At 44.2% G+C, this 12,588-nt stretch overlaps 1 protein-coding gene across 1 annotated transcript; it reads right to left on the bottom strand.

Moving 5' to 3' along the window:
• Window positions 1-2,471: 2,471 nt before the first annotated feature.
• Window positions 2,472-9,773, bottom strand: SRPX2 (sushi repeat containing protein X-linked 2). Its single transcript, XM_029284961.1, has 9 exons — window positions 9,629-9,773; window positions 8,251-8,442; window positions 7,049-7,225; window positions 5,679-5,805; window positions 5,470-5,591; window positions 4,642-4,821; window positions 3,827-3,960; window positions 3,586-3,707; window positions 2,472-2,691 (listed from the first exon to the last, which is right to left on the bottom strand). The coding sequence occupies exons 1-9, from the start codon at window positions 9,771-9,773 to the stop codon at window positions 2,511-2,513; spliced, it is 1,380 nt and encodes a 459-aa protein (XP_029140794.1). The 3' UTR covers window positions 2,472-2,510.
• Between the last annotated feature and the right edge of the window lie 2,815 nt (window positions 9,774-12,588).

The raw sequence follows: 12,588 nt of genomic DNA, 5'->3' as shown, positions 1-12,588 counted from the left end.
AGCAGCAGGAATTCAACTGGCCTAGAAATCTCGGCTACCGTACGGTCCTGAACGTTGCATTTCAAAGGCTACTGTAAATTGGAAAGCCGCAGAAAGGAGCTCTAATCACATTCTTGCATTTTCCACTTACGAAGAAAGCTTATAGTGCTGGAAGGGGAGGAGGGGAGGAGGGAAAAAGGGGGTAGAAGGATGTCTAAAATTACATGAATATGAAGAAAAGACACAGCAAGAAGTCTTTGTTTTTCTTGTCTGATGCCCAAATCTTGGATTATCCGTTGAAGTGGAAAACTGGAGGATCCAAGACAGAAAAGAATTTATTAAGCAAATGGTTTTAAAAGGAGACAGGGTAAATGAATGGAGAACAAATGCATCCCGATGGCTACGGTCTTCAGTAGCAGAAGCAGCCCCGTTGTCTTAATCCTGGTTTTAGGAAGCAGCCCCAAAGAAGGATGAGCTGTTCTCTTTGAAACGATTACATCTTCAGTCTGATCTAGCCAGCCTTGGTTTATGATCTTATATCAGCCTTCAACTATCTGCTGCTCTTGTTATTGTTTTTTGTTGTATTCAGTTGCTAAGTCATGTTTGACTCTTTGCAAACCACAGCATGCCAGTCTCTCCCCCCCCCCATCCTCCACTGTCTTCCAGAGTTTGCCCAGATTTATATTCGTTGTGTCAATGACACTATCTAACCATCTCCCCCTCTGCCGTCCCCTTCTCCTTTCGCCTTCTCTCTTCCCCAACATCAGGGACTTTTCCAAGAAGTCCTCTCTTCCCATTTGGTGGCCAAAGTACTTGAGCTTCAGCTTCAGGATCTGCCCTTCCAAAGGACAGTCAGGGTTGATTTCCTTGAGAAAGTCTGTAGGAACACAAACCCCCTTCTTAATATGTATATATTTTCCTTGAAAGTGGCCTTCTGGCCTAGACTGTTTTTAATCTAGGATTAAAGGATGCCAGGGAGGCATCCTCTGGTTTCCACATGTTAGTCTTCCAGTGTCTTCAAACCCAGCCAATGTGGCAGATGTTGAAGACTTAAAGAGGCAGAGTCGCCTACAAGAGCAGAAGGGCCCCTTTTGTTCCTTTTGTGCTTTAAAATAGCCATAGCACGTAGTCTTATAGGCCGCTTCCCAGTGCTTTACAGCCCTCTCTAAGCGGTTTACAGAGTCAGCGTATGGCCCCCAACAATTCGGGTCCTCATTTTATCGGCCTCGGAAGGATGGAAGACCGAGTCTACCTTGAGCCCTGTCAGGATCGAATGCCAGACTACGGACAAAGTTTTGCCTGCAATATTGCACGTAACCACTGCACCACCGGGCCTCTTAGTGCTCTTAAAAGCTAGCGCTCTTACAAATTCATGGATTTATCTGATTTTTAACCTCCTTCAATCTTGTAATGCTCAATAAAAACAACCAATTTTTTTTAAAAAAGCATACAATTCAACTCTCCCAAACAATGAAAAATCATAACAAGAGGCACAGGTGAAGCTATTGAAATGTGCTTTTAAAAAGCTCTTGTTTTTGATAACTTCCTAAAAATTAGCCTGGGGGGAGAAGTCAGTCTGGTCTCTGGGAAGTCCATGCTATGTTGTCGGTACTGCTATGGAGAAGCATCTTGGAAAGGTTGGGCTATAAGCCTCTCTTTTGCACTGGTTTTCTTCTGCCTGTAGCCTTGATATTCTCGTAGCAAAATAAGCTCACGTAACTAGATTTGCTTCCCTGCTTTCCACTCGGTCTCTTTGAAGGTCTCTTCCCCTGACATCATATCCAAGTTGCAAAATCTTTTTTTTTTTTAAGTAGTAGTAAGCTTGACTACTTTAAGAAGCTGTGATTTTAGTCTTGGTTCATCTCTGATTGAAGAGCCCAAATTCAGGAACGTTGGCTTATAACTGACCAGGATGGTAGGTTAAAAAATAAAAACAAAGTTTGTAATTAAACTCACTTAGTTTGTAAGTGAGTTTGTAATTAAACTCACTTAATTTTTGGTGAGCCCTCTCTTTGGGGCATGTGCCCAAAGAAGAGCCGAGCTAAGAAGAGAGCAGGAAGGACAATTCAGAAGATCTTGTTCTTCACCGGTTATCTCAGTTATCTCATTGCTAGAGCTGGTCTTGCGCTGATGTGCTCTAGATGTGAAACCACAACTCTGGAAATCCTTGCTCCTGCTGGCTGAGGTTGATGGGAAATGGAGACCAAACCCATCAACGTCTGCCCATCGACTTCCTGCTTTAGGAGGGGAAGAGAATTATGATCCAGGCAACAAGAGTCTTAAGTGCTCTTTGTGGAAAAAATGTAGATTTGAGAAAGCATCTCCTTTGGAATAGTGCCTCCAAGATTGATAGATATTAACCAGGCATAAGAACGCTGGTTTCCTGCTTACAGGATCAGAAAAGAAACTTCTGCTGCCACCTTGGCTGAAATCCAACTGTTGCTTTTTGGTTTCAACCCCTAACCAAGGCTAATGTGAAACAAGGCCACCTGGTTGAAGTGGGTGGCCGAAGGCAACTAGGCAGTTGCTTCTCACTCGCACGTGTCCCTGTTCTGTTCTTTCTGTAGCTGTTCCTGGGTGCTCAGCAAGTACATATCCACAAAGGAGAACAGCTCCTCAGGCGTCACTGGCTGAATGTAGCGGTCACGGTCTACGCCGTATTTGTCGATCAACACTACGTTGAAGCGAGAATGAGTGAGGTGTAGGAGCTGCCTGCAGAAAAAAGGTTTTACAGAAATATTGATTAGGCCAGTTGCTCTTTTGCTCAACGAACACTTAGAGAAGGTGGCAAACTATCAAGAGAAGATGTTGCTGGCAAAATTCAGTTGCTGGAGGCGGGGGTGTGTGTGTGTGTCTCAGACCTGGCTATTTTGTTCCTCTTGTCCTTCCTCAAGCAGTGCCTGCAGGCTGAGCCAAATTTTGTGTCTTATCCTCCAGAAATCTGCCTTGCCTGTTTTTTAGATTAAAGGCAAATTGGATCCCCTGGATGGGCTGCTCTCTCAAACAGGGTTTCTTAATCTTGGCAACTTTTAAGATGTGTGGACAGCACAGAATATGTGGACATCATAGACCTGCTGGCTGGGGCAATCTGGGACTTGAAGTCCACATCTCTTGAAGTTGCCAAGACTGAGAAATGCTCCTTGAGCTGGACTGGAACAAAAATAGACTGCACCCTTTTGGAGAGCCAGATGTGGTTCTTCTTGAGTGGTCTTCTCACTTCAACCTTTCTCACTATATCTAGTGGCAGGGAATTCCATAAGTTGATTATACCATATGTGTAGGAGTCCCTGATGGTCTCTGAGCTTGGTTGTTTTCCTGCAGACACTTCATTACTCAACTAGGAAACATCTGAAGAACATCTGAAGAGGTTACCTAGCTGCATAACGAAACATCTGCAAGAAAATGACCAAGCTCAGAGAGCACCAAGAACTCAGTTTAACCCTGAGCTACAAATATTATGTAATGTTGGTACCATCTCATTTTTTTTAAAAAAGCTTTTTGATAAGTTCTCACTTTTCTGATAACTTGAAGGATGGCGAATGAGATTTCTAATTGGTTCCTGTGGCTATACAGGGCATATTTTGTCGTAGTTTGGTTCCCACTCACCTCAGTTCTTCAACTATCTTTTTGGAGAGTTGGAGCTCTCGGATTCTCCCCACGTCATGAGGTGGCAAGCCCACCAGTTCGATCACAGTCATGTGACGCACATCCAACCCACAGGTCGCTTGCTGCAATGGAGAAACGAGCAATATAGCAGCTCAGAGCTTACGGGCTCTGGAAGACAGCAGGGAACGGGGAAGATCATAAACTCATAGCTGGAAGGGACCCACTCCCTGGTCAGCCTTACTTGCAACATGGCGTTCTGCATCTTGTAGTAGCGGTCCGAGGAGTCAGGAGCCGAGACAACAAGCAGCCGGCGCTTTTCATAAAACTGATCCAAAAGTCCTGTGACCGAGTTGACGTCCACGTTGATTTGCATAGCTTGGGGGAAAAAGGACAAAGCGGGGGTTGATTATTTTGTTCCTTTCATGTTTCCTTCCACTGTTCCATGTCAGTTATCCGAATGGCTCTAATCCGAATGGCATCCAAAAATGTTTTACTAGCTGTGCTGTGTTGAAGGGAAAGCTTTTGTGGGAAAGCAAACCAAAAGCCACCGTTGTTTGTTAGTGGTGGTTTAGTGTTGAGTTGTCCAACAAACCATTTTTATTTTATTTTTTTGAAAAAAAGAGCACGAGCTGGCAGGAGGAATGAAATTCGACCCGTTTGAGGCCATCGGTTTTGGCTTGGCTTGATTTCTATGGAGAGTCTCAGTCATCCAGGTCATGGTTGTCCCAAAGGTGCTTTTTTCAGGAGGCAACTGGACTTTCTTGTTTTTCTTTGAAGACGTTTCGCTTCTCATCCAAGAAGCTTCTGAACATTTGAGCTGAAAAAGCTTCTTGGATGAGAAGTGAAAGATCTTCCAAGAAAAACAAGTCCAGCTGCCTCCTGAAAAAGCACCTTTGGGGCATGGCTTGATTGCTTTTTGTGCTGTCAGGACTTCTGCAACAGGCTGAAGATGAGAGCAGGATTAGAGCTGAATTCAGGCTCTTAAAATTGAATCACCGAGAACCCTTCGTGTCGTTCTGCATGGCCCCCTTTGTCTCAGATCCCAGATTTACTCACGGGTGCAGCTGGGCTGAGAACCAGACCACTGGCGGCTGGACAGGCAGATCCGTGAATGGGTACCCTCTAGTTCGTAGCCTCCATCACACTGGTATTCGCAGACGGCACCATAATTGTTCCCTGCTGAAGTGCAGCTGAGATAGCCATGTTCGGGCGCCTTCAAGGTGGGACAGCGACTCACTGGAGAAGGGAAAGTCAGTGGCCTCAAATGAGAAGGACTCCTTGGCTCAACAAAACCCAACCTTTCAGAAGATCCCTGGAGAAGCTGTAGAGATGCCTGCCCAGATGGTTACAGGCAACTCCCTCTAGTCATATTCTATCTCTTGAAATATGTAACTTACGGAAAGTGTGATCAAGCAAGCTACCAATGTCAGTTTGGGTTCCTGACAAATATCAGGTTGGGTTCCTACTGGGCGGGCCAAAACCAAATCAACCATTTTATTAGTGTCTTCATTCTCACACACCCTTTCCCTTAGAAGGTGGTGTTTAAAGCACTCTCTCTTCCATTTTTCCCTGGTAGTGATAATCCTATGAGATACGGGCTAAGTTCTTGAGAAGCTTAAAGTCACCCTTGATCTTCCATCAGTGAGATGGACCTGTTAGCTGGATTGCCTACTCCAGTATCTTCACTGTACCCTACTAGTAGTCTATTCTATCATGCTATACCTTAACACGGTGTACGAATCCAACTACGGGACCCCACAAAACACATGACCACAGGGATGTTGGTAATGATAGCAGCCTGAAGGAAAAAGGGAAGTCCTGTCAAATTTTAGACCATGCTTCTTTTAGGGTATTTTGGGCAACGAATGCCCTCTCGTTCCTCACCTCGGACCCTCACCAAAAACTTGCAGGTGGCTCGATTGTGCGCCTGGTCATAGACAGCATAGCGAATAAGGTGCTCTCCTTCTGAAAACTCGGATCCTGGCTCTGGGCCCCGGCGTTTCAGTCTGAACTCCAAGGACAGAGAGGCTTTCAGCATAGGATCACCACAGAGCAGACTTCCTTGAACCCTTCCGTGTCCCCACTGAGCTCACTTTTTGATGACGCCATCAGCCGAATCCTTTGCGCGGGGTGGATCCCAATAAACTGCGGCGGTCAGTTTGCCAGGCTCTGCTATTCGTTCTCGAGAATCTGGACACCGGATTTGAGGAGGCTCTATGTCTATTTGGGGAAAACGGGGGAAGAATTTCATGGAAAGAGGCAGGCAACAGAATGGCTAATAATTTCCCTGCTGTTTCAATACAAAGACACCTTGTTTAACGGCCGCCTGCTTGGCAGTAAAATGGCAAGTTGAGATCACATGACCTCTCAGTGAATGATCCGCAGTGACTTGCTTAATGACTGAATGGGCAGTGGCGTCAGCCTATCATAATCACGGGATGTTTTGCTTATTGACTGCATCACTGGTGCCAAAACGGTTGTTGAGTTAGGATTGCCTTTATGCTGAACAAAGGAATGGTGTCTTGATGGTTTCGCAGCTCTCCCCAATGGCCAACACTCAGATATTTTAAGGATTAAAAAAACGAAATTAGAATAAATATTGCTGGGCAGGACAATGTGAATGTTGTGCCTCTTGGATCAGTGAGCGAGCCCACCAATTGCTTCATATGGTGTTTCTGTTTTTGAGGTTGATGATTTTAAGGATGACCCTGGCCAACTCAAAGCTGTTTTTATGGATTTGGAGAACAGAAAAGAATGATACGGTAGATATTCAGCATCCTCCCAAAATAGTCATAGCCCAGCAGTCATCACTGTTGGCTTTTATATACTAGAATCCGTGGAGATTCTCAATCATCCAAGTCATGGTCGTCCCAAAGGTGCTTTTCCAAAAGGCAACAGGCTGAACCCGAGGGAGGGGTCAAACGTGTCATCAGTCTTGAGTGCCTTCACGCCTACAAGAGATCTAAGCTCAGCCCACCTTGAATTCAACTGACTCTTATCTGGACCATTAGTATTTCAGATTCTTGTAGAGAGCTTAAGTTTGCAACAAATCTTTATATTCATTTGAACTGCCTGGATTCCTGATTTTCCCACGCTTTGACAACTGGACTTTCTTGGGTGTTTTCCTTGAAAATATACTGCTCAAAAAAAATAAAGGGAACATTTTACCATGGAACTGAAGGGGTTTGCATTCCCTTTATTTTTGTGAGCAGTATATTTTGCTTCTCATCCAAGAAGCCCCTCGGATGAGAAGCAAAATGTTTTCAAGAGGAAAAAAAACCAAGAAAGTCTAGTTGTCTTTGGAAAAGCACCTTTGAGACATGGGTGGCTTTGGAGAAATAAAGATGCTCGGCTCCAGTTTGGAGCAACTGTTTCACATTTATGAGCTGTAGGAGGGCCAAGCTGACATCTCCTTTTGGACTTAGGCTGAAAAGAGAACAGCCCTGGAAGGGTGAGAATTTACCTACACAAATTGGCACGCTACCGCTCCAGCGCCCGTCTTCCATGCACATACGCCTGTGATCACCTTCCAGATGATACCCCAGTTGGCAACTGTAGTCACAGTGAGAATCAACCTTCACTCCATTGGAGCATTGGTATGACCCATGCTGAAGTGCTGGCAACGTATGACATCGCAACTCTGCAACGAGATAGAATCTAAACATTATTTACTGAGTTATATCCCACTTTAGAAGCAATCCGTAGTCTCCTCTCCAATTGCTATAAAACAGACTGCACTGAGACCGAACAATTGGGCCAGCATCGCTCAATGAATGTTGGCTGCAAAGAAGTCAGAAACCAGGATGGAATTAAAAAGTACTACAAGTTTATTTCATGCAACTGTAAACAAGAATCTGAACTGCTAATGGTGAAGGCGAATTGGTGCCAGAAAAAAAAATCAACGGATTTTTTTGGAGGGCTGGACTTAAGGGGGCGTAGAGACTCCAGACTGATGATGCATTTGACCCCGCCCTCAGGCTCAACTTGTTCATCTCCTACAATGAACTTGAACCAGGTCCTAATTTTTTGTTGCAATACCTCCTTGATGGCCTCTTCCCTGCTTTTCAGGATGTTTTGCACCCAGAGCTAAAGCCTTCACTTTGTAATGAAAATGTAGTATCAGTTCAAGGCTGTTTAGCACTTCACTCTATAGTTGGAAGAGAGACCATTATTAGAGAAATTTCTTCCAGGAGTTAGGCAAAATTGACTGGCTGAAATTTTCATCCAGTTGCATAGTGCTTAAATCTTGTCCTTTAAGGGTTTGGTGGCACGGTTCTCTAAACGGGGGCTCTAATCCAATTTTCCCAAAAGGCCAAGAGACTAGTCCTTCTACAATGAAAATGTAGGCCAACATATTCCTGGAAAGATTGGAAAAAGGATGAGTTTGAGTATTTTTCTAAAGAATCTGTTGATCTTGTCCAGACATTATGCTAAGCTATAGTATGATTTTAAATATCCATAGTGATATCATAGTGTGTGAATCTGGGCTATTTTCCCAACCTCTCATATGGCATAAATTAAGGGCTATTATAATCCATAAGCCAAACTCTTGTCTGCTTGATTTGCAAAACCTCAAACTTTGGATACATACACACCCAACTGATCATGGGTTATCTTGGTTTTGGTGGGGACTGACTTCAGAGGGGAATCTGAGCGAATACTCACGTCTGCAGTAGATAATCCCAGACCAGTGGCGGTTCAATAAGCATTGCACAGACCTTGGACCGATCAGGCGATACCCACGGTTGCAGGAGAGGGCACAGCGTGTCCCCAGGCTGCTGCGGTAATTTCCTCCACGGGGTGAATAGCAGGTGGCCTCCCCATTGTAAATGATTAATGGATGACACCACTGAGGAACTAGAGAGAGAAAAAGTGAAGCTAGTAAAGAAAATCTCTTTATGATCTCAGGCATCACTCGCTCCTGTAGAATTATCTGTTCCAGCTTTGACAATCAGATGGAGGTGAAAAACGAGGCCTTCTTTTCAGTAGTGGCCAAGTCATGCTTTCCCATCCTGTGTAGGTCCATTGTGTCCCACGTTGTCAACTAATATTAATAACGGCTTGTTGTTTGGTTCTTTGTTTGTCTGGCATAGCTTCATTTCATTGCAACTTATGGATGGAGCAGAAATTGGAAAAGGTAGAATGTACTGTACATAAAATTAAGTAGATAATGGTTTCACCATAACACTAGAAAAAGAGAGGAAGGATTGCCCATCACCATAATTTCCTTGCACTCTATTCGGTTTATTGTCTATTCTGACCAGAAATTCCTGCAAGAGGAGATAGTGGATTTGACTGAGTCTATGAATCATGTCTATAGGCTAATCAAGGAGCAAACTCCTGGCCACAATATGTGGAGACGTGGTGTGATGTAGTGATAAGTGGAAGGTGCTCCCCGCCTGTTAAATAGATCTCTCTCCTTCTTTAAAAATGTCCCCGGTCCGAAAATAAAGATCTAAAGAATTGGCTATAGCTTTGATATTTCCCCAACCATCTGTCTCTAATTAGACATTTCATCCTAAATTTGAGAACCACAGTAAATGACTTTTTTCTGGATTATTAGTTTCTATTCTGAAGATCAGTTCTACTTTTCTGCTGGAGCACAAATTGTAGCTACTAATGGTCCCCAGAGGATCCCATGGCTGGCCAGGAGGTTAGTCTTGGGAAAGGAAGAAAGTCTACTGATGGTGGTTCTGAGCAACCGTCCTGTTTTGGTCTTCTTCCAAGAAGGAAATTCCAAGTGAGAACTTACATCATCAACAGCTATAAGAGAAAGTCACCCCAACATTGTAAACTTGGGAATAAGGCCAGCTTCATGCTTTTAGGAGCCTAATCATGTGTCCCCTAATAGATCTACTTGATGACAATATCACTTAGCGCAATGTTGCAAAAAACTTTAAATGGCCAAACCTACGTGCAATTTAATTCCTTGCAATTATCTCTTGATGACACCACAAAGAAGGTATACTCCAACAAGGTGGAAAGGCCAGATCCGACCCTGTTGGGGTCTCAGAACAATAAAGCTCAGAATGGCAGTGGGTACCTTGATAATCTGGAGCAGGAACACTGGCGGCTTCCGTAAGATACACGTTATCGTCCGTTTGACTTTCTTCAGGGGCATACCTAGACCCTGGGGGAGAAAAGTAAACCATAAAACCTACGGAAAGATCTTCATCAAAATAGTCCATGTCCAATAGCCATGTATGATTGAGTGCTCCTGGGGAATCTGTGTCACTGGAATGTCTCGCTACTCGGAGGAAAGACGTAATTTATGAGTCTTGCTGAATAAATGAATTTAACAGATTGAAGACCAACCATCAGCCGTCAGTAACTGGGAACAAGGAGATGCTATCCTGAAGGGAGACAGCAAGGCAGGCTGTCTCCCTTCAGATATACACAATGATTATCTCCAATCAGACCAGTGGTAATAAATAATAGGATGGAGCTGAACTGGGTAACAAGCAACTGAACTTGGCCAGACCAGATGTGAAAAATGCATTAAAAAAAAATTAATTGGTTTTGAATTGGAACTGTTGTTAGTTTGACGACCTCTGTTCTTGATTTTTTGTTTATTTTTTCCCTTTTCAAAATCAAAGGAAAGGAACATAACCCAAAGTCTTTTACTAAGGTGACTTGCATCATTTTGTGCCGTCATCAAGGTGACCTTGTAAAGTTAAGTTTTTGACCACCCAAGGCGATTGAGTAAATTTCATGTTTTGTTGTTGTTAGTTGTGAAGTCGTGTCCGACCCATCGCGACCCTATGGACAACGTTCCTCCAGGCCTTCCTGTCCTCTACCATCTTCTGGAGTCCATTGAAGCTCACGCCTCCTGCTTCAGGGACTCCATCCAGCCACCTCCTTCTCTGTCGTCCCCTTCTTCTTCTATTGCCCTCCATCTTTCCCAGCATTAGGCCCTTCTCCAGTGGGTCCTTCTTTAGAGAGTGAAAATGAATATGTTGCATATATTGGTATACTAGTTTCAAAAGGGAAACAGTTCAAAACAGTTTGCTTATCTATGCAGAAAAGGAGGAATACCATTTCCCCCATCAGCAACCATAGATTAAGCGCCTTCTTATCTATGAAGTCACAGGAGTGACTTGGAAACAGAGTTAGCCAAGGCAGAACTCAAATCTATTCATGGAGCTCACATTGTGGGCTCATGGCTTTCCAAATGGACTTCTTCCAATGCCTTGAACTGCTTGCTGTGCCAAGGTGTGGTTTGCTTAACTGTGGCTGATTGATCCAGTAGGCTGGATTCATACATTACGCAAAGCCACAAAAGCCACAAAAGGGTTAGCATGTTCTGCAAAACCAGCTACAGGAGGAGAGCTCTTTATTTATGTTTTGCTGTTGTTGTTGTTAGTTGCGAAGTCGTGTCCGACCCATCGCGACTCCATGGACAACGTTCCTCCAGACCTTCCTGTCTCTACCATCTTCTGGAGTCCATTTAAGCTCACGCCTACTGCTCCTCTAGATGACTCCACAGTGTTGTGGTCATCAGCAAAATTAGCCCAAGGCATTTCTCTTGTATACTATGAACTTCATCAATGGAAGACCTGAAAATACTGTAGCAATAGAAAGTAAACCCCCCCCCCCAAAAAAACCCCCTCGTTATTTTAAAACTCAGTACCAAAGCAATTTCTGGTATTGTCTGCATAGATGAAGTACCTTCAAACTTCTCTTAGTCTGGGAAAACTGTGGTCCTACTTAATGGGATTTCAGTTTTGGGACGAAGGGAGAAGTTATAGCTGACCCCCCCCTCTTTTTCCAGAGTGTTCATCCCATCACTAAAAGAAGGACCACTCCTAAGAATGTTCCAGGATTGATCTGAAGCCTGTTTCTTTATTGTTTCATTTGCCGCTTTTATGAAGTTCAAGCAGAATGTGAGGGAGAGAAATAATTTCAGTGGCAAACTGCAGAAAACCGATTTGGATCCTGAGTGAATGAGGAAGCACTGGTGGATGGCATTTAAACCCAAGGAGGTGACGCTTCCTTTGGGTTATTTCCCATTCTGCATGATACAATTCATCCTTTCCATGGCTGGTTCTATTTTCTGAGTCACCGCGATTCCCTCTTGCAAGCAGTTCTCTCTGCCTTTTCATCTAATTTTAGTTACACGTGATTGAAACGAGGCCTGTTTTATTTTTGTCCTGAAACTGTGTGTCTGTTAAGCCAAATGCCAGATGCTTGGCTTGCTTTGAGAGTAGTCTCATTGTGCTCCTAAGTGGAGGGACGCGGAGGCTCAGTGTGGGCTGGTTGCCACAAACCCTAGGGTGAACACCACAGTGCAGTTCCACCAGGGCTACAAAGCATGCTACTCAAAGCCCTAAAAAAAGGTTTGGAAACTCTTGAGAACAGGCCATCTTGCTCCATCTGAATAAAAGTATTATTTTATTGTCTGGGGAATCTGACTGGAACGGGCAGTTTTGTTTTTCATCTAGATTGTTCTGGCTACGACGTTCTTCATGGTTCTGAGAGAGGAGCAGATGAGCCAGAGAGAGTTCTACTCTAGATACTAAGAGGATCAAAGACCTCAGAAAGGGCATGGCTTATTCGTTTTCCACTCAAAATTCCTCTGGCATTCAATTTCCAGGCCACTAGCCTCAAGGGAACGTCTGATGTCTGCTTTACCACCTTCTGCAGGGAAGGGGTTGAGTCAGCCTTCTTGAGAAATACAGTCGTCGTGTTTGTAGAATTCATAAATACAGTTGTCACACAGCCTCCTCTGTGGAATGCAGAAATTGCTCTCTCCTATTCGGCTCCAGCTTGGTGTTGGAAACCTATGCACAGTGCTGAATCGGTCCAAGCTAAAAGCAGGATCTCTTTCTTACGGTCGCAATGAGCAGACTCCGCTTGCTAGGCCAATAGACCATCCGCTGTTTATAACGCAAGTTCGGCTAAGAAGAGGACACAAAAGTCAACATCCCCAAATGGCAGGAAAAGGAGAGGGATGCCCCCAACACACAGTGCTGGCGAACTCTGCTCTCGCCACCTAGGTTTTAC

The sequence above is a fragment of the Protobothrops mucrosquamatus genome, unplaced genomic scaffold (genome assembly GCF_001527695.2).
Source record: "Protobothrops mucrosquamatus isolate PMUCROS unplaced genomic scaffold, P.Mucros_1.0 scaffold1146, whole genome shotgun sequence".
Lineage (NCBI taxonomy): Eukaryota > Metazoa > Chordata > Lepidosauria > Squamata > Viperidae > Protobothrops > Protobothrops mucrosquamatus.
The sequence above is the reverse complement of the archived record's forward strand: the minus strand, read 5'-3'. Positions and strand labels throughout refer to the sequence as shown.

Coding starts and splice junctions, on each gene's coding strand:
- SRPX2 (XM_029284961.1), bottom strand. CDS start 9,773: ATGGACTATTTTGATGAAGATCTTTCCGTAGGTTTTATGGTTTACTTT. Junction 5,806..7,048: donor TAGCGTGCCAATTTGTGTAG/GTAAATTCTCAC, acceptor TTCCCCAAATAG/ACATAGAGCCTCCTCAAATC. Junction 2,692..3,585: donor AAGATAGTTGAAGAACTGAG/GTGAGTGGGAAC, acceptor TTTTTTCTGCAG/GCAGCTCCTACACCTCACTC.